Source organism: Mesoplodon densirostris, chromosome 1, assembly GCF_025265405.1.
Source record: "Mesoplodon densirostris isolate mMesDen1 chromosome 1, mMesDen1 primary haplotype, whole genome shotgun sequence".
Classification (NCBI taxonomy): Eukaryota; Metazoa; Chordata; class Mammalia; order Artiodactyla; family Ziphiidae; genus Mesoplodon; species Mesoplodon densirostris.
Window position 1 is genome coordinate 7,551,808 of NC_082661.1, and position 22,894 is coordinate 7,574,701.

Consider the following 22,894-nt stretch of genomic DNA (forward strand, 5'->3'; position numbering starts at 1 on the left):
TGGTCAAATACTTTTTGACAAAAGTACCAAGGCATTTGAATGGGAAAAAAAAATAAACAGTACTGGGACAACTGGATATCCATGCAAAACAGATGATTTTAGATCTTTACCTCACACCTTCAATACAAATTAGCTCAAAATGGGTCACAGACTTTAAATGTAAAAGCTAAAACTATGAAATTCCTAGATGAAAACACAGGAATAAAACTTTAAAATTTAAAAACTGTAAACAACTATAATAAATATGCTAAGGTATCTAATGGAAAAAGAGAGCATGCAAGAACAGATGGGCAATGTAAGAAGAAAGATGGAAATCCTAAGAAAGAGCAAAAAAGAAATGCTAGAGATCAAAAACACCAACAGAAATGAAGAACATTTTTGATAGGCTTATAGTGGACTGGATACAGTTAAGCAAAGAACCTCATGAAGATACATCAATACAAACCCCAAAATCTAAAAAGGCAAATATAACACATATAGGGGAAAAAAAGTGAATTTCAAATAACCATGGGACAACTACAAAAGGTATAACATACAAATGACAATAATAGAGGGAGAAAAAAGAAAGTAACGGAAGAAATATTTGAAACAATAATGACTGAGAATCTCACCAAATTAATGTCAGACACCATACCACAGATCCAGGAAGCTCAGAGAACACCAAGAAGCAAAAATGTCAGAAAAACTACACCTAGGCATATCATATTCAAACAACAGAAAACTAAAGAAAAAAGTCCTGAAAGAAGACAGAGTATAAAAAACACCTACCTGGGACTACCCTGGTGGCACAGTGGTTAAGAATCCACCTGGCAATGCAGGGAACACAGGTTCGAGCCCTGATCCGGGAAGATCCCACATGCCACAGAGCAACTAAGCCCGTGCGCCACAACTACGGAGCCTGTGCTCTAGAGCCCATGAGCCACAACCACTGAGCCTACGTGCTACAACTACTGAAGCCCGTGTGCCTAGAGTTCGTGCTCCACAACAAGAAAAGCCACTGCAATGAGACACCTGCACACCGCAATGAAGAGTAGCCCCCGCTCGCCACAACTAGAGAAAGCCCGCGCACAGCAACCAAGACCCAATGCAGCCAAAAGTAAATAAATAAATAAATTTATTTTAAAAACCCAAAAAACAAAAAACACCTGCCTATGCAGAAACAAAAGATAAGAATTATATCCGAGTTTCTCAGAAACCATGCAAGCAAGAAGAGAACGAAGTGAAATATTTTAAAAGTTGAGACCAAAAAAACACCAACCTAGAATTCTATATCCTGTGAAATTATCCTTCAAAAGTAAAAGAGAAATAAAGTCTTTCTCAGACAACTAAAAATGGAGGGAATTTGTTGCCAGAGACCCGGTTCACAAGAAATGTTAAAAGAAGTTCTTTAGAAAGAAGGAAAATAACATAGATCAAAAATTTTGATCTAGGGCTTCCCTGGTGGCGCAGTGGTTGAGAGTCCGCCTGCCGATGCAGGGGACATGGGTTCGTGCCCCGATCCCGGAAGATCCCACATGCCACGGAGCGGCTGGGCCCGCGAGCCATGGCCGCGGAGCCTGCGTGTCCGGAGCCTGTGCTCCGCAATGGGAGAGGCCACAGCAGTGAGAGGCCCGCGTACAGAAAAAAAAAAAAAAAAAAAAAAAAAAAATTTTGATCTACATAAAAAAAGGAAGAGCATTAAGAAATAAATTGAAGATAAAACTAAAACTTTTTATTTTTATTCTTAATTGATCTAACAGATAATAGTTTATTCAAAATAATCATATATTTGATTATGCATGCTTATGTATATATATATATTGTGTGTGTGTGCGCACATGAGCATGTATGCAGGTATGTGCTTATGTATGCTTACATGTAAGTGAAATGAATGACAATAAAGATACAAGGGACAGAAAGGAGGAATTAGGATTATTTTGTTATTATGAGGTAATGACACAACCCAGGAAGTGGTACAGTGTTATGTGAAAGAGGACTTGGATTAACTGTAAAACCATACTGCAAACTCTAGGGCAACCACTAGTAAAAGTCAAAAAAAGAAGTATAACTGATATGCTAAGAAAGTAGAGAAAACAGAATCATAAAATGCTCAACTAGAAACATGAAAGAAAAAGAGTGAAAGACAGAAACAGGAACACAGAACAGGGCAACAGAGAGAAAACAGTTACAAACATGGCAGTTATGAATCCAACTATGTCAATAGCCACTTTGCATGTCCATGATCTAAATGTACTAATGCTGACCACATCAAATGCTGGCAAGGATATGGAGCAACAGGAATGCTCATTCATTGCTGGTGGGAATGCAAGACAGTACTGCCACCTTGGAAGAGCGACTGGCACCTTCTCACAAAACTAAACACATACTCTTATTAGATAATCCAGCTATTATGAACTTTGGTGTTTACCCAAAGGAACTGAAAATCTATGAACACACAAAGCCCTGCATATGGAAGTTTACAGCAGCTTTATTCATAACTGCCAAAACGTGCAAGCAAAGTGTCCTTCAGAATGGATAAAATGGGTACATCCAGACAATCAAGTACTTTTCAGCATTACAAAGAGATGAGCTATCTACGCCATGAAAAAACAGAGGAACCCTAAATGCATATTACGAAGTGAAAGCAGCTGATGTGAAATGGCTACATGTTATATGACTCCAACCACATGACAGTGTGGAAAAGGCAAAAACAACAGAGACAGTAAAAAGACCAGTGGTTGCCAGAGTTAGGGAGGAGGAAAGGATGCACTCTGGCAGAGCACAGAGGATTTGGGGGCATTGAAAATACTCTCTCTGGGCCTCCCTGGTGGCGCAAGTGGTTGAGAGTCCGCCTGCCGATGCAGGGGATACGGGTTCGTGCCCCGGTCTGGGAGGATCCCATATGCCGCGGAGCGGCTGGGCCCGTGAGCCATGGCCGCTGAGCCTGCGCGTCCGGAGCGTGCGCGTCCGGAGCCTGTGCTCCGCAACGGGGGAGGCCACAACAGTGAGAGGCCCGCATACCGCAAAAAAAAAAAAAAAAAAAAAAAAAAAAAAAAAAAAAAAAAAAAAAAAGAAAATACTCTCTCTGACACTATAATTGTAATTCTCTGTTCAATACTATCAATATAATGGTGGACACATGTCACTACACATTTGTCGAAAATCGCAGAATGTATACTAAGATGAACCCTAATGTGAACTACGGACTTTCGGTAATAAGAATATTGTCAGTGTCGGTTCATCACTTGTCACAAACATACCACTTTGTGGGGGATGTTCGGAATGGGCGGTTATGCATAGGGGGACATGGCAAACAACGGTGCCTTCCCTTCCGTTGTGCTGTGAACTAAAACTGCTCTCAACAAATTAAGGTCTAAAAATGTATATAGAGAGGCACAATAATAAGTTATCCAAAGATGATATTTCTAAAAGAACTGATTTTTCCCCCTATTTATATTAATTACTCCCATTTGGCTCTCTATTTGGATTGACATGTCAATCAAAGGCAACTACAATATTCCATCTTGAGCACTTGAGCCGGTTCAAATCATAGGCACCCAACGGAACAGCACAGCTACCACCACAAAAAGAATGTCCTCTCTTGAAGTGACAGGAGGAAGGGCTTAAATAAAAGTTACTTTCTCAGTTCTCATTTAGATATTTTATGACTTAAAAAAAGTCTCATCCCACCTGATTTGGATTATGAGCAAAGGAAACCCTAGCAAAAAGCTGATTTAAAAGGAGACTGCACAAGTGATATACTGGCTGCTCCTCTCCTGACCTAGGACAGGGCCCTCTCATTCTATCTTCTAATAGTCATATAAGAGCCCAGTCAACAAACCTGTCACAACTCAAAATAGTCAACAATTTAACCGTTATTCAGTAAGGCTAATATATTTGACCCACATCACGGATGCCTTGAATCTACGGCAACAATGCTTCCTCTCTCCCCACTTGATAATCTTCATCCCCTCTCCACCCCAAGACAGTGAAAAGGATGTCTATGTGATCACTACAATCCTTGCAGCTTCCTATGCCTTAACTGTAAAACATCACGTGAAGGCCCTGTATGGCAGGGACTGGAGGAGGTGGCTCCAAGGTGCTCTTCATTTTAGAAAGCCTGTTCATACGCCAGCAAAGCATCCTTTTAGAACCAAGGCCTCCACTACCAAACCATCTGCTACAACAGCACTTACCAGTGGCTGCACTCATACAACCTAGGTCCTTCTCACTCTTAATAGCCATCTAGCCCATTTTCTACCTCAGATTATGGCCATCTTTTTCTTTTTCTCCCTACTTCCACATTGGACTTTTGAGACTTCAAATGACTCAAAACTAGAATTTCAGTCCTAATACAAATATAAGTGACAACTCCAATCCAGAAGATCACCCACTGCCAGCTTTGAGAAACAGGTAGCATAAGGTTCCCAAACTATTAATAGCCACCAATGTCTTTTTCTTTTTAAAGCCCTCGCAGCTAGGAAAAGTAGGTATCACCTGCTGAAATTTACAGTACACTTTCAACCTTACAACAGGGTCAGAATATTACTGTCAGAGGAAAGGCTGGAGCTGCCTTTTAAAAAGGACTTGCAAAATGGTAGATTTACCAAGGTCCAGATCTAGTTTCCAGGCTGAGCAGCTAGACTTCATCCACACCCAGAGGACAGATCTATCTTTCCAAGGGCAGAGTCACATTAACTAAACCTACAAGACAGACCTGTAAAACCACAATATCCAAAACGACTCTCATCCTCTCGGTGTGGGCAGGCCCACACAAACAGCCACATCATCATTAGGATGTTGTTTGATGAGCACGTAATCCAATCTAGAGGTCAGACAGAGTGAACATTTAATGACATCAGGCTTACCTGGCCTGATGAACCCGCATCACAAAAGGAATGGTACTGCCCACACTACCAGATCAATCCAGAGCAGTCACCCTCCACTAAAAGGCACAAAGTCCTCACCCCAGGACAAGGGCGGAATGTCTAAACCATCAGTTCTGACACATCCTCTCTGTAGCTATCCAATCAGGTTACCATCTGAATGTACAGTTCAAGACTAGTCATATACTTGATTGACTATTGGATGTTTTTTAAAAAAACAGATATTTTTGAGACAAGCTGAAAGTGTGATTTGGACTGTATGCTAGATAACTGAGTCAATGCTGATTTTCTTAGATGTGGTGATGACGATGTGGTTGGGTAGGACAATGTCCTTGTTTTTTTTTTTTTTTTTACAACTTTATTGGAGTATAACTGCTTTACAATGGTGTATTAGTTTCTGCTTTATAACAAAGTGAATCAGTTATACATATACATCTGTTCCCATACCCCTTCCCTCTTGAGTCTCCCTCCCTCCCACCCTCCCTATCCCACCCCTCTAGGTGGTCACAAAGCACGGAGCTGATCTCCCTGTGCGCTGTGGCTGCTTCCCACTATCTATCTACCTTACGTTTGGTAGTGTATATATGTCCATGCCTCTCTCGCTTTGTCACAGCTTACCCTTCCCCCTTCCCATATCCTCAAGTCCATTCTCTAGTAGGTCTGTGTCTTTCTTCCCATCTTACCCCTAGGTTCTTCATGTCATTTTTTTTCTTAAATTCCATATATATGTGTCAGCATACGGTATTTGTCTTTCTCTTTCTGACTTACTTCACTCTGTATGACAGACTCTAGGTCTATCCACCTCATTACAAATAGCTCAATTTCATTTCTTTTTATGGCTGAGTAATATTCCATTGTATATATGTGCCACATCTTCTTTATCCATTTATCAGATGATGGACACTCAGGTTGTTTCCATCTCCGGGCTATTGTAAATAGAGCTGCAATGAACATTTTGGTACATGATCCTTGTTCTTAAAAGATGTATGCTGAAACACTGAAGGGTAAAGCATCAGGATGCCTAAAACTAACTGGCAAAGGGGAGTGTTTAGGTACACAGAGATGGAGCACCTGTGGCAAAATGTTAACAATTAACAACTGGTCAATCCAATGAAGGAGATGTTGGGGTCCCTCGCACTGATTTTTTTTTTTTTTAACTTTTCTGTGGATTTGAAAATTTGCAAAATAAAACATGGTCTTAAGACTACCTGTCTCAGGAAGAAAAACTCGTAATACACAATCAATATAATCTCTTAAAGTTGAACAGAAATACGAAATCAAAGCTACTTTAAAATATGAGCACCAGAGCTGACCAACAGACATGAAATACAGTGTACATATATGTAGTTTACAATTTTCCACTAGCCACACTAAAAATAAATACACAGGTGAAACCAAAAAAAAATAAAATATGAGCAAAGACCTTTCTATATTTAAGACCACTACTACAACTTCAAATGTTTCTATTTTAAAGCTTAGCAAAAAGATATAAAAACCACTGAGATGTTCAAAGTGTCTCAGTGTCGAAAACCGAAGTTTTTTTCCCCTAGCTTCCACAGAAAATATAACAGACAAAAAGTATCCCACCACTGTAAGGAAATGATTCAGCCAGTGCACTCCTGGATTTAAAAAGGGAAGGATGTCAGCTCACCAATGTGAACAGTCATGTAGGCTGTCATGCAGGGCTTTCCGAAGCACCGAGTCCTTGTCATAAATGCCCCAGGTAGCTTGTAGTACTGAATCAAGTAAGCAGTCTCCTGCAGTTCGGTTCCAAAGTGCATACAGTCGACTGTCCAAACGTGTAGCCAATTCCAAGGACCAGTTTATAATTGGAGATTCTTCTTCTAACTCTATATGAAGAATTTAAATAACATGTTCATATAAAACATTAATAAAGGAAACTGAAGATGATTCAAAGAAATGGGAAGAGATCCCATGCTCTTGGATTGGAAGAATTAATATTGTTAAAGTGGCCACACTACCCAAAGCAATCTACAGATTTAACACGATCCCTATCAAATTACCCATGACATCTTTCACAGAACTAAAACAAATAATCCTAAAATTTACATGGAACCATAAAAGAACCAGGACTGCCAAAGCAATCCTGAGGAAAAAGAATAAAGCAGGAGGTCTAACCTTCCCAAACTTCAGACAATTACTACAGTAATCAAAACAGCATGGTATTGGCACAAAAACAGACATACTGATCAATGGAACAGAATAGAAAGTCCAGAAATAAACCCGCACACCTATGGTCAATTAATCTTCAACAAAGGAGGCAAGAATATACAACGGGAAAAAGACAGTCTCTTCAGCAAGTAGTGTTGGGAAAGTTGGACAGATGCATGTAATAAAGTTAGAACACACCCTCACACCACACACAAAAATAAACTCAAAATGACTTAAAAGACTCAAATACAAGACATCACACCATAAAACTTCTAGAAAAGGACACAGGCAAAACATTCGCTGATACAAATCGTACCATTTTTTTCCTTAGGTCAGTCTCCCAAAGCAATAGAAATACAAACAAAAATAAACAAATGGGACCTAATCAAACGTAACAAGCTTTTACACAGCAAAGGAAACCGTAAACAAAACAAAAAATCAACCTATGGAATGGGAGAAAATATTTGCAAACGATTTGACTGACAAGGGCTTAATTTCCAAAATATACAAACAGCTCATACAACTCAACAACAGAAAAACAAACAACCCAATTGAAAAATGGGTAGAAGACCTAAACAGACATTTCACCAAAGACATACACATGGCCAACAGGCACATGAAAAGGTGCCCAACATCGCTAATTACTGGAGAAATGCAAATCAAAACTAGAATGATATACCACCTCACGCTGGTCAGAGTGACCATTATTAAAAAGTCTACAAATAACAAATGCTGGAGAGGGTGTGGAGAAAAGGGAACCCTCCTACACTGTTGGTGGAAATGTAAGCTGGTACAGCCATTATGGAAAACAGTATGGAGATTGCTCAAAAAACTAAAAATAGAGTTGCCATACGATCCAGCAATCCCACTCCTGGGCACATATCTGGACAAAACTATAATTCAGAAAGATAAATGCTCCCCTATGTTCAAAGCAGCACTACTCACAACAGCCAAGACATGGAAACAACCTAAATGTCCATCAACAGATGAATGGATAAAAAGATGTGGTACGGGCCTCCCTGGTGGCGCAAGTGGTTAAGAGTCCGCCTGCCGATGCAGGGGATACGGGTTCGTGCCCCGGTCTGGGAGGATCCCATATGCCGCGGAGCGGCTGGGCCCGTGAGCCATGGCCGCTGGGCCTGCGCATCCGGAGCCTGTGCTCCGCAACGGGAGAGGCCACAACAGTGAGAGGCCCACATACCGCAAAAAGAAAAAAAAAAAATAAATAAAATAAATAAATAAAAAAAAAAGATGTGGTACAATGGAATACTACTCAGCCATAAAAGAAAATGAAATAATGTCATTTGCAGCAACATGGATGGACCTAGAGATTATCATACTAAGTGGAGTAAGTCAGAAAGACAAATACCGTATGATATCACTTATATGTGGAATCTAAAACACGACACAAATGAACTTATCTACGAAACAGAAACAGACTCACAGACATAGATAACAGACTTGTGGTTGCTAATGGGGAAGGTGGGGGTGGGAGTTTGGGGTAAGCAGATGCAAACTAGTATATACAGGATGGATAGATAACAAGGTCCTACTGTATAGCACAGGGAACTATATTCAATATCCTGTGATAAACCATAATGAAAAAGAACATAAAAAAGAATGTACGTATAACTGAATCACTTTGTTATACAGTAGAAATTAACACAATATTGTAAATCAACTATACTTCAACATAAATAAGTAAATAAATAAATAAAATGTTCATTTTCATGCTTCTGCAATTAAGAAATATTCAGTGGAAGAAAGAACCTGTTCTCTAGAAGTTAATATTTATTATGTAATTTACTAATAAACACCAAAATAATTCTGATCAATTGAAATATAAACCTTTTGAGTAGCTGAAACACCTTAAGGCTCTAGAATAATCACCTTAAGGCTCTAGAATAATTTACTCCATTTTTAAATTCTTCATGATCTATTTTCTAAAATATTTTAATATGAAAATATACTCATTCTAGAATAGGAAACAGAAAACCAAGGTTTAAAAATGTTTATACCTTTATCCACTCTACCACAGTTAAGAGCTATGAATGAGCACTTCTAAGAGCACAATACAACACTGTTCTTAAGGACATTACATTTTCAATTTAAAGTGGATACAAAATATGTTGACCATACACCAAACTATTCCAAACCTTACAAAGCAAAAAGTTTATTGAAATCAATAAAAGATAAATTATACTCATTAATTCCATGCTTACCTTTTTGAACATCTCTATCAAGCACCTCATCAAATAATTTTTCTTGGACTGTTGGAGGCAAGTCTTCAATATCTACAAAGAAACACCAGATTTAAAAAATCTTTATATGTCTCATAACATTAAAAATTTGACGCCAGCATCTAACAGTAACTTCCTCTAAAATAACTCCCTTTCCACTGAAGCCTGTCGAATAGCTTCTTTTAAAAAACATGCATGTATCTCGTGTGTGTGTGTGTGTGTGTGTGTGTTTATGAGGTGTAAAATATTTCCTTTCTGTACTTCATTATCAAAACTGTGATCTATCTACAAACAATAAAAAGAAAATCATTTGGACCAGTAATTATATACAGCTATTATCAAAACAACAAGAGATAACAAATGTTGATGAGAATGTGGAGAAAAGGGAACCCTTGCGCACCAGTGGTGGGAATGTAAACTGGTGCAGTCACTATGCCAAACAGTATGAAGTATCCTCAAAAACTTAAAACTATCATATGATCCAGCAATCTCACTTTTGGGTACACAGCCAAAGGATATGACAACAGGGTATAGAAAAGGTATTTGTACCCCCATGTTGGTTGCAGCATTACTCGCAATAGCCAATATATGAAAACAACCTACGTGTCTATCAATGGGTGAATAAATAAAGTAGATGTGATATATCTATACAATGCATTATTATTAAGCCATGAGAAAGAAGAAAATCATGCCATTTGCAACATACAGAAGGGCCTTGGAGACATTATGCTAAGTGAAATCAGCTCAACAGAGAAAGACCAATATTGTAATGGTATTACTTACATATGGAATCTTAAAAAAAAAAAAGTCAAACTCATAGAAACAGAGAGTAGAAAAGCAGCTGCCAGGGGCAAGGCAGGAAGGGAGAGGGAGAAATTGCTAAAAGAGTACCAACTATAAGCCATAAAATGAAGACAGCTAGGATTAAATGCAAAACATAGTAACAATAGTCAGTAACGCTGTATTGTACAATTGAAATTCACTAAGAGAACAAAACTTAATGTTCTCACCCAAAATATAAATAAATAGATAAATAAATGTGAGGTGATGAATGTGTTAATTAACTAGATGGGGGGATTCTAGTTAATTAACAGTTAACTTTCACAATGTACGTATAAATCAAATCACCACAAAGTACACTTTAAATATTTTACAATTTTCTATGTCAATGATAACTTAATAAAGTTGAAATAAAAGAAAAAAGAACAGAGCTATCTAATATTCAAGTTAAAATAACAACAACAACAAACAAACAAATTTTTGTCTGTTGTCTTCCCTCCATACTCTCAACCTCTGCTCAGGACTGTTATTTTCAGACTTTAGAATCTCCTTATACAAGTTACTGAGCCATTCATTTTGGCACGCAGATTTCTGTTTTCCTCACCTTCTCAAATTCTCTATGCCCTGTTCAGTTTACTAATTGAGTAGTCTAGAGTAAGAAGCATTACCCTTACAAAAAATGTTTTAAACTTAGAACTATTTTCAACTTAAAATCTAATCATCACTTGAAGTACTAAGTTTAAATATACAGAGTGCATTTCAAATGAAATTTGTCTGATTTTTAAAAGCTTAGTTGTTATTTTCTACCATTTTGTAAATACCTCTGTTCATATCTCAATATAAAAAAAGCTCAAAACACTCAAAACCAAAATGTAAGTTTTATTTAGAACCTTTTGGTGTTTACTGCATTTATTCAATGCCAACTGACAAAAACAGCCTGGAAGACATTTCCACTTGTCATGGAACTGAAAAATAAAAAGTTGCTTCACACATATAGTAGAAATTAACGTAGTAAGTGAAGAAAGTAATGACACTTTCAAAAGAATGCCAGTATCTTTGACTCAAATAACTTGACTCTACCCATCAAAAACTCATGTCCTGATCTTATCTCCTAATATCAGGTAACCAACAGTTATCTATGAAAAGAAAAAGAAAAAAAGCAGACTGATAATATTCTAAAGTAAAAACAAAGAGAAAAATAAATGGATAAAACAGACTTTTTAAAATATCTGAGGCCCACAAAGAAGTCACTTATTATCAGCTGCTGTCTTCCTGTCAGCTCTAAGGCATTACTTTATAAATGGCCCTTGTACTGGTCACTTCCAGTAAAACAGGGTAATCAAGTAATTTAAGATCCACATATAGTAGCTAAGTTATCTGTTTTCTAACAGAAACATTTTCATTCAGACATCAAAAAATTATAATAAAGTGGAAATTTATTTTCACACCGAGATTTGGAGTTACCTGCTGGCAACGTAAATGTTACAAGGTCAGTTAGGAAATAGCAAGCAAAATCCCCCTTTCTCTGATGAAGAGAGGCAGCTATCTCACGCCGGATTTGCTCTGTCAGTTCAGGACACACCATTGCTGGAATACACTTTGCGGCTTGTTGAGACACCTTAAATACAAAAGAAACTTTCCTCTACATCTCATTTATCATCAGTGGAAGCAGAAAACAATAGTGTGTAAAAGAAATTACCAAAATTTCCCAGGAACTCAAGGTGCTTTTGTTTTTGTTTTAAATATATGAGGTACTGGGTGTTATTTCCTCAATAGTATAAGTATATATCAGTACAACTTCCCTGGAAAACAGTGATAAAAATGCTTTACCCTCTCAACTCAGTAGTTCTACCTTCTAGTGGAGTTTATCCCAAGGAAATACACAAAGATGCATATAAAAATTTATGTAAAATGATGTTGTTCACAAATGTTCATCACAGGAGCGGGAGGGAGGACAGAAAACAAAGCAAGAATAACCGTCGAGCCCCTAATAAAAACATTCTTAATAAACGGAATTCTAGCTCACGGAGAAAGAGGCAAGTACACACACTCTTCTCCTGCTCTGTTAAGAATAGTTCAAATACCTTGACTTACAATAAAGAAACGCATGATTTTTAAAAATAAATTTATTTATTTTTAGTTATTTTGGGCTGTGTTGGGTCTTCATTGCTATGTGCGGGCTTGCTCTAGTTGCAGCAAATGGGGGCTACTCTTCATTGCAGTGCGCGGGCTTCTCATTGCGGTGGCTTCTCCTGTTGCGGAGCACGGGCTCCAGGCGCGCGGGCTTCAGTAGTTGTGGCTTGCGGGATCTAGAGCACAGGTTCAGCAGTTGTGGCGCACGGGCTTAGTTGCTCTGCGGCATGTGGGATCTCCCTGGATCAGGGATCAAACCCGTGTCCCCTGCACTGGCAGGTGGATTCCTAACCTTTAAACGGTTAGTTCCCAATGACTTCAAATCCCTCCCCACTTGTTACAATTCTGATTTTTTTTTTTTTTCTGTTTTTGGCCGCACCACACAGCACGCGGGATCTTAGTTCCCCGACCAGGGATCAAACCCGCAGCCCCTGCTGTGGAAGCACGGCATCTTAACCACTGGACCGCCAGGGAAGTCCCTATAATTCTTAATTTTTTAAAAAAGCATCTGGCTTTTTTTTAAAAAAAGAAAAGTGTAGAAGTGTAGAACAGACAACAAATCTCTGCAGCAGTACAATTCGATGGGAATGAAATCTGAGCCCCGGTGTAGTGAGCACTACCACAGAGAACCTCTAAACAAGGAGGTGGCTAGAACTTTCCTGACCTTTTTAAATGATGAATAACAACAAACGATGAAAAGGCATTATCTTACATTTACCTTGTACTCCTTTTCTGGAGCTCAAGAAATCTATATACAGAGAATTCTGAAATCCAAGGTGAGTATCTGCTAAAGAGGAAATGAGTCTGGTGTGACCCTGAGCGACCCAGTTAGCTCTGTTCTCTGCTGTCACTACAGATGCAGCCACTAACCTGGATGACCTTCCTGAATGCAGACTTCCGGTCACAAGTGGGGCTTGGAGCAGCAGATCTTCCAACAAGCCACACAAAGAATAAGTTTTACTGATAATGTCATCTACATAACACACGTGGACAGCTTAATTGTAATTACTATTAAGGTAAGTAACAGTATTTCAAAAACCCTGCATACCCAACACAACCATTAGACATCCTATTCTGAAAACTACACAAAAATTCAATTCTCCTAAACTTTACTAGCCAGGATTACCAGTAACAATGAAATTGTCACCACATCTTATCTCCATGAGCCCAATCTAAGCAACACTAAAAACTGTGGAAAACCAAATATTAAATATTTTCAGAATATAACGGACTATTTCTCAAGTCAAAGTATTAAAATGCATCTCAAAAGTAAATTCAAAAATAGCTTATCCCAATGTGCTAACCCTCGGCCCCTTTCCAAAATCCCGGTAAGATTTTTTTCAAAAACAACTTGGACTGAAACCTGAATATTGCAAACACCCCAAGAGAAACCTTACAGCTGGTGAATGGCCTCTAAGTTTCCTTCTCCCGCCACCATCCTTAAGCATATGTCCCTGAGGCCTGCCTCTCATCTTCTAGCCCAGGGGTCCCCAACCCCGGGGCCATGGACCGGTACCGGTCTGCGGCCTGTTAGGAACCGGGCCGCAGAGCAGGACCGGAGCAGCAAGCCAGCGGTGCTTCATCTGCCGCTCCACATCGCTCTCATGACCGCCTGAACCATCCCCCACTCCCGCCTCCCCTCCCCACCGTCTGTGGAAAAACTGTCTTCAACGAAACCGGTCCCTGGTGCCAAAAAGGTTGGGGACCGCTGTTCTAGCCTCTTCAGCCTCATGAGTCTCAACCATCTCCTTAGGCTACTGGTTAACTTAGGGTCCATGAACTTGGGAAGGGACCATGAATTAGAATAGGAATTTCAATTAAATTTAAATCCTTCATTTTCACTAACCTCTTGCCTACATTTAAAATGCATTTTCTTTTTTTTTTTTTTTCCGCTACGCGGGCCTCTCACTGTTGTGGCCTCTCCCGTTGCGGAGCACAGGCTCCGGACGCCCAGGCTCAGCGGCCATGGCTCACGGGCCCAGCCGCTCTGCGGCATATGGGATCTTCCCGGACCAGGGCACGAACCTGTGTCCCCTGCATCGGCAGGCGGATTCTCAACCACTACACCACCAGGGAAGCCCAAAATGCATTTTCTTATACATCACATATATTTAATATTCTGGTAACTATTTCAATAGAACTGATTTCCTTTGTAATCCTATTTTTTATTTTATACATTTAAAAACAGTATTTTGAAAAGAAGTCCATAGGTTCCACCAGACTACAAACAGCATCCATTATCTAAAATCCAAGTAAACCCCCTGGCCCAGACACATATTCCCAAAATATAATGTTCTCCTGTTGCCATCCCAAAAGTACTTATGGCTCTGTGCCCTGTCTGCAGACACATCCCTTCGTCCAGACTCACGCTCTCCCCCCTCCAGTCTCCCTACTGGCCCCTTCAGCTCTGTCCTGTAGAGTGCCGACTCCACTGAGACTAAATTCCATCACTGATTTTGTTCTTTCCCTAGAACAAGCCTCCTTTCCACCTCCCCCATCTTGCACCAGGGTGGTCTATGTGTACCACAGAATATAGCAAAAATTATAGTATATCGCTCCCTACATGAGGTTATATAGAAAAGTCACTACAGTTTCCACTTGAATCATTCTCTCATGCTCTCTCCCTCTCTTGGATCACTTGCTCTAGGTGAAACCAGCTGCCACATCACAAGCAGCCCTACTGAGGGGCCCACGTAACAAGGATTTGAAGCCTCCTGCCAACAACCAGGTGAGTGTACTTGGAACCAGATCCTCTAGTCCCCGTCGGGCCCCTGGCAGTTTGTAACCTCATGAGACCTTGAGCCAAAATCATTCAGCTAAGCTGCTCTGGACTCCTTACTCTCAGAAACTGTGATAACAAGTGTTTGTTGTCTTAAGCTGCTCAGTTTTGAGGGGATTTGTTACACAGCAGTCAATAATAAATACACTGGGGTTCTACTGTCTTCCTGCTGTTAGTCCCCAGAATGCTCTCAGGAGGCCAGTGACTTATACCAGTCCCTCCAGAACCTTCTCAGAGTCCTCTACCAGCCTGAGAGAAACCTATGTCTCCCCTAAAGACTTGGGCCTTGGTTCACACAGCTGCCTCCTTTCCCCTGTCTCCAGCCACCACCAGCAACTATAACTCCACATGCCAGCCCTTCCTGTACACAACTGGGCGCCACAACACAAATGCAGCCAGACCTCAGACACTACAGGGACTACTTCTTAGTGTTCCATCCCAGGTTCCAGAACTCTGGTCTCTCTAATCACACAGCTGCTTTTCAAACAGTCCCCTTCTCCCTTATCCTCAGTAAGCCTGCCCTTTGTTTTCAGCATGGCGGCCTCTCAAGCCCTCCTTTGCTCTATCAGGTGGCCCCTGGTTACACTGGACTCTTACCAAACTAAAGATATGGCTAGCCATCTCAATCATGCTTTCATCTAACGTTCATATTTATTAATCCCCTCACCCCATGCTTTGTATATAAATGTTCCCAGATATTGGCGAACTTAAATGTGCAAGTATACACAGGAGTATACTGACCAAACTGGATCTGAATCCACAACTGATCTAACTCTCTGCACTTTTACCCTATTTCTCTTATCATTAAAAAAAAAAAATTACCTGGGGACTTCCCTGGTGGTCCAATGGGTGAGACTCTGCACTCCCAAGGCAGGGGGCCTGGGTTTGATCCCTGGTCAGGGAACGATATCCCACATGCATGCTGCAACTAAGAGTCCGCGTGCCGCAACTAAGAGTCCGCATGCCACAACTAAAAAGTCCACATGCCGCAACTAAGATCCCACATGCCACAAATAAGATGTAGAGCTGCATAAATAAATATATGAATAAATAAATATATTTTTTAAAAATTACCCGGATAATAGAGTCACGTCCTAATTCATCTGCAACCTCTGTCATTTGTAACAGGCACCTAGTTACCTAATCCAGAAACCCCAGAATCAACTCTGACCCCTACCTCCCCATTACTCCCCACGGCCAATCTACCCACTTAGCTCCGCCTACATCACCGGCATCTCTCTCAAACCAGCCACTTCTTTCCTTTGCTGTTGCCACTACCGTCCCAGCAGAGTTCCTGCCAGCATCACTGCAGTGTCCTGCTAACCAGGCTTGCCCCTCTCTAAAGTGAGCAGCCAAAGCACACTCTGATCTTGTCACCCCCCTGCCCCCTACCTAACCCTTTTTAAAGGCTTATTCTGCCCTCAGAATAATTTTCAAACTCTTTGGCCTAGAAGAGCCTTCACACTGCGTCCCCTATTTGCCTCTCTCACTTCCCCTTCGCCATCACAACCCTGCTGAGCCACCTGCAAGTTCCAAATTTGCCACAAATACCAAATACCAACACCCTTGCCTCAACTCCCTTCTCTACACCTACTGTTTGGGCTAATTCCTCCTACGCCTTCCTTCATTTTACTCTCAGCTAAAATGTTACCTGCTACAGGTAAGAAGGTAAGATAACCCAAAACACTTTCTCAAGCACTCTCCACAGCACCTGGCATTTACATCTCTGAAACTGCACTCCGGGGATTTCCCTGGTGGTGCAGTGGTTAAGAATCTGCCTTCCAATCCAGGGGATATGGGTTTGAGCCCTGGTCCAGGAAGATCCTACATGCCGCAGAGCAACTAAGCCCATGCACCACAACTACTGAGCCTACACTCTAGAGCCCGCGAGCCACAACTACTGAGCCTGTGTGCCACAACTACTGAAGCCCGCGTGCCTAGAGTCCGTACTCCGCAACAAGAGAAGCCACCGCAACAAGAAGCCCGCACACCGCAACGAAGAGTAGTCCCCGTTCACCACAACTAGAGAAAGCCCGCTCGCAGCAACGAAGATCCGAGGGAGAGAGGGAGAGAGGGAGAGAGGGAGAGAAAGAAAAAGGGAGAGAGAGAGAAAGAGAGAGAGAAAGAGAGAAAGAAAGAAAGAAAGAAATTTTTTTCGAAAAAAAACTGCACTCTCTACAGAATAACTGTACCTAGAGATTCACTGAAGGAAGAGCCAATGTCTTCACAATTATACCCCTTTTATGCACAGTGCCTAGCACATAGTAGGTACTCAATAAACGTTAGTTGAATGAATGACAGATACATCCCTTTTTTTTTTTTTTTTGCGGTACGTGGGAGCCTCTCACTGTTGTGGCCTCTCCCATTGCGGAGCACAGGCTCTGGACGTGCAGGCTCAGCGGCCATGGCTCATGGGCCCAGCCGCTCCATGGCATGTGGGATCTTCCTGGACCGGGGCACGAACCCGTGTCCCCTGCATCGGCAGGTGGACTCTCAACCACTGCGCCACCAGGGAAGCCCACATCCCATTTTTTAAATCAAACATATGACTCAAATATTGTAGCAAAATGTCCTGTTTTAAAAACACATATCCTTAAAAATTATTTACTTCTGTTGAAGTCTAAGCTTCATGTCATTTTTAAAAGAGGATAGAAGATTGAATCTAAAACATTTAAGAACTGAGAAACATTATAACATCAAAAATGAAAACTAAAGAACGCATTTCCTTCATATAAAAGAATGTTTAATCAAAATGTCACACTCACCTCTGTAAGCAATATTGCTAGCATATCCTGCCTCTGAAAACGTATAGCCAGATGTACCAGGGTATAGCCAACATCGAAAGCAGAAGGACGGTTCAGCAAGCGCACTTCATCTGCAGTGAGCTGACGGGCAATGTCCCCTCCTGATGATTTGTATGCTTCTATAGCAGCTAAATCACCTTCTACAACCCCTAAAACAAGCATCAAGACAGAAAAAAGTTCAATTTTATTTTTCTTCAAAAAGCATAAACCTGTAGCATTCACTCTAAACTCTGATTCTCTGTGCTTCCTGGATCCCGGGGCATCATTTAAATGTCCTATAGAATATAAGGAAAATTATAGTGTATCCCTTTCCCTTTCATTTCCTTCCAGAAGTAGAACTGCCTAGTTAGGCACTTACTATCACATTAGTGCTGGTTCCATGCTCTGGTAATGTTTAGAGAAATTATTAGAATATATTAATTGGATCAAAGATCAACAATCTAGTGTGAGTAACTAGACTTCACAAAAGACACTAAGTTCCTGTTCTGGTCCTGGCTCTGCAGAAACCAAGGAGACAGGGATGTGCTTCCCGTTGGTGCTGGGCTGCTTTTGCCCTTTATTCTGTCTTTTTTTTTTTTTTTTTTTTTTTTTTTTTTTTGGCGCACTGGGCAGCTTTGCGGGATCTTAGTTCCCCGACCAGGGATCAAACCCAGGCCCACAGCAGTGAAAGCGCCAAGTCCTAACCACTGGACTGCCAGGGAATTCCCTATGCTGCATTTTTAAAGCTGGATCAAAACAAATGCTGAGCCTTCCACACTACTGTTTTGTTAGCTTGGAGACAATTTAGAGCAGTCAAAACCATTTTTAATGTAAGTAAAAGTTAGTAATATTTGGATTTCAGAATTTCTCTTAGCCAAGTCTTCCTTACACCCATTAAGAATTATTAATACAGTAAAACTTGAGCTAGATGATTCTGAACAGAAACAGGCTAAAATAAAACACTATAAACCAGTTGGGGAGTAGAGATACAAAACAAGTATCAATTTTTCCAAACCTATAAAGAACCTTCCATTCCCATTAAACCATGCTATTATTCTTAACACAAATTAATGTTAGGTAATAACAAAAATCCTATTTACTAAGCAGTACAGTACATCTATGGATAATAAACAGCCTTGGCAAAAAATGAAGGTATAGGTTAGCTTCAAATTTACCACAAATAGTATTAAACACACATACAAACACACACGACTGTAAGACTAAATAACTTTGTTTCCTAAATTACATCAAGAAAAATTTGTTACACAAAATGCTACTACCAGCTAGAAATATTCTTAGGGTACTTTAAAAGAAGCATTTTAAGCTGCTATCTTGAATTAGGAATTAGATAAATAAGACCTATTCCTTAGAGTATTACAGATTGGTACAATGCAACAAGTTCCCCTGTTATTAAAAATAACAAAGCTTTAAAATGATGATCTCCACATTCACTGAATGCCCATGACACATAAAGCAATATGCTGGGCACTGTGAAGAAACATAAAGACAGTAAAAACATGATTCCTATACTCAAAACAGTCCTTCATCACATTTGTGAGCCATAAAAAGCCAGCTTCCAAGTTTTCCAACTCTGGGATCAAAGATCCCTTCTGCAAAACTAGATCCTCTCGCCAGAAAAATGACCCTCTCCCCCTGAAACATATATTTTTCAGGTTTAACAATCCATGATTTCAAATGAGAATACCTTATAGAAATTTTTATTTTCACAGCAACGTAGGTTAATACATTTCTCAATATAAACACCTAAGGACAGCTATAGCCCCCACTACAATACATAAACGACTTCAACACACCCTTACAACGCTTAGTGCCCTGGAGAAATCATCAAGGCTAAAATGTAATATAGTTGGCATGAGATAAGGGGAGGTGAACCTCCTCAAAAGGGCAAACCTGAAGAACAGACACACATATCTAAAATCTGCTTAACTTGTTTTAATGAACAGATGAGAATCATCTAGTAGAGCTCGTAACTTTTTGAATAATTTAATGCTGTATATTTTTTTCAAACTGAACATGCCTTACTCCATTTCCTTTTGTGTGTAGATATTTCCTTATGAAGGCAACTACTGTTCACTTCAGTTCTATCGAAGCTATTAATAACTATTTCTAGGTGTGTGCAGTATCACCACACCTTTTACAGTTTTTAGCTTCAACCTAAAAATATATATTTATAAAATTTCTTTGTATGATGTAAGAAATGTTCTAGGCACCTCCAAAAGCAACACAAGGACCAAAAAGTCTGATCAATTTACCTGAAAAGATAAAGAGGAAGACCTGCAGAGTACATGTATATGCGTGTGTGTGTGTGTAAATACACACATATATTTTTTTGTTTCCCAAAGACAAAGATGAAGTAGTCTAAAGGTAAACGTCAACTAACTTTGTTCTTTTGGTTGGAGGAACGGGAGACCTTCTAAATCACTGTCTTCACTATTTTTAGCGAACTCATCAAATAGCTGATGTCTGAAAGAATCTCATCTTAGAAATACTTGCTTAAGAATTCATTTCCTCTCTAATGTTTCTGAAGGATTTCTGTAATTAGAAACTAATTAGCTAGCCAAAGGTGGGGAGGGTTACAGACCAGACAGCACAACAAAGTCAGCAACTGTGCTTTGGAATTATGATTTACAGTCTGCCTTCAAACTAAATGTTTTTAATAAAAACAGAACTTCAAATGATGAACTGCATGGTACGTGAATTGTATCTCAATAAAGCTGACATATACACACACAAACTGGACTTCTATTTGGCCTAATCCAAGACATAAAAAACAATTATTTCCCCTGACCACAAGCTCTGCACTAAACTGCAAATAGGGAATCCTGCCGCCCCTAGCATGGAATATACACAGGAGGGCAGAAAATGAGGGTGAACAGAATAGAGATTCTGTTCTCTATTCATCACAGCATAAAAAACCTCCAAACGTTCCAGAACATGAAAAAACACAAATTTAAGTATAGGGACAAAATAATATTTAAAAGAAAACTATTTTATTGTCTAATGTTTGGGAATATATAACTCCGTTCTTTTCATTACCATAATTAAAAGCTCCCAGTTTCAGTTACTGGTGAGTTTCTGGCTACAAAGATGAGTAAATTTATTACAAATCAAATTTCATGAGAATGTCAATGAACTGTCCTAATTTTTGTTGTATCTCTATTACACACTGCTCAAGAGGAGCCAGTGATTAAAGTTTCTTCACAGATGGGTTTTCACTGTAAACATGGTGTCTAAAGAATGTGGCCTATACTGAGATAATTTAAGTTTTAGCTACCACGTGTTTTCTACTTGGCGGGGGGAAGCATCAGATTATATGCAAAACAACTTAGAAAATGTCTTTGACTTCTTCACATAACATTACGTTTTTAGCACCTTTTAAGATTACGGAATAAAACGGAAAGCAGAAAAAAAGTAAAAGAGTTGGTAGGTAGGAAAATACAGTAAATAAATCTAAGTGGTAAAACCTCACTTAATGTAACAAAGATCAGGAAAAAGCGGGAAAGTTCCAGCAGAAGAGAAAGAGGTGACGTACACATGCTTTCTAGGTTACTGACATATCACACTATCTCCAAGAGTAACTAAAGCATCTTAATATGTTGTTTTGAAAATTTAACAAACGTTAAATATTACATGTTCTGTCTCTTCCTCTTCCATGTTATGAAGGCAAATTAAAAAGACAGCTGAAGGCACTCTAAGAAGATTAACTGTATAAAACTAACCTGCAGTATCAATATACATTCAACATTGAGTGAAATACACAACTAGCTAAGTGGTGGTGCATAATTACAGATAAAGGGAAGTTAATATACTTTAAAAGCATAAAGACCTGAGAGTAAGTGAAATTAAAAAAAAAAAAAAAAAAAGCTCATATTGTTCTGTAAGCTGGGCCAGGAGTAGAATGTAACCTCTTTTGAAGTCACGGGTCACAACTCACTGGGGACACTTCACAGCTACTATGGAACTCCGTTGGTTAGAATATGGAGCTGGCTCATAGATGTTTAGAAAAGAGACTTATTTTTTCCCCCATATATGGCACCGTTTTCAAAGTTTTGCCTTGTTTCTTTTGACATAAAACCATCATGGTAACTAACTTTGAAAAGAATGCCAAATGGTAAAAAAAAAGCCAGGACTTACCTGAGCCCACAGGGGCCAGCTCAACACTACCCTGGAGTTCTATGGTAGCTGTGACATCACAGCATGGTTTATGCTGTGGGGTCAGGGTGGACTTGGAGTCAGCTGGCACAATTGCAGGAGCCCTTAAAGAGAAAAGTTAGTTTTAAGTGGTAATGTTCAGAACGTCCTTTACCATGGTCAGCAGAAAGATGCAGATGTGGGCAGCTGCGAGGTCTGGGTAGTTCGCCTCTACTCAGAGTTTAATTCACGTAACTGTCTTTGCATATTAAAAAGGCAACTCTACCACCCAGTTATACTTTTTCTTCATATTCCTAACCATTTGGCTACAGTTCGAAGACAAACTTGGCTTAGACAGACACAGCAATCTCTTTCAATACTCAAACATGACCTTCTTTTTAAATAAAATGACCTCAATATTTTTAAATGTATCTTAAGTAGACACAAGCTGTGGCAATCCCAAAAATAGTTTGAGCAGACCAAACAAGTCACGTCCCAGATGCATTTTTTTACATAATAACCAAAGGCAACAAGTTAAAATCTACCGTTTCTATAGTCCTAGAATAGTGCTATTGAACAATAATCTTTTCAAAAAAACCGAGATGAAAATCACAAATTGGAAATAAATTCTTAATCTAATCTATACTTTATCACGATGGGTTTTTATTCAATTCATTCAATAAACTTACTCCATTATGAAAACATTTATTGATTGACTGATTGATGGCCACACCATGCGGCTTGCAGGATCTCAGTTCCCCAACCAGGGATTGAAAGCAGTGAAAGCCCAGAATCCTAACCACTAGGCCACCAGGGAACTCCTGAAAATATCCTCTTCAGAAAAATTAAAAACTCAAATTATAGGGGAGTCAAAATAATCTCTAAAGAAGGCCTTTAAATGTTCTATTATTAACCATGACAAACTATGCCAAATGTAGCTTATACTTTGGTGCTCTTACCTCCTTAAATCTTTGATCAGATTGTTAACAA

The 22,894-nt window shown here is 39.6% G+C and overlaps 1 protein-coding gene across 2 annotated transcripts in view; it reads right to left on the reverse strand.

Annotated features, from left to right (window-relative positions):
• ZRANB1 (zinc finger RANBP2-type containing 1) overlaps positions 1 to 22,894 on the reverse strand; it is a 72,167-nt gene that overhangs the window by 9,082 nt on the left and 40,191 nt on the right. Inside the window, exons 2-6 of one of the 2 annotated variants that reach the window (XM_060098436.1) lie at positions 21,908 to 22,029; positions 17,735 to 17,922; positions 11,522 to 11,675; positions 9,260 to 9,331; positions 6,517 to 6,715 (exon numbers count right to left, since the gene is read on the reverse strand). In XM_060098436.1, coding sequence (XP_059954419.1) covers positions 6,517 to 6,715; positions 9,260 to 9,331; positions 11,522 to 11,675; positions 17,735 to 17,758 — 449 coding nt within the window. In that variant the 5' untranslated portion in view covers positions 17,759 to 17,922; positions 21,908 to 22,029. The remainder of the gene's footprint in view (positions 1 to 6,516; positions 6,716 to 9,259; positions 9,332 to 11,521; positions 11,676 to 17,734; positions 17,923 to 21,907; positions 22,030 to 22,894) is intronic. The other variant, XM_060098435.1, reaches the window with a different exon arrangement.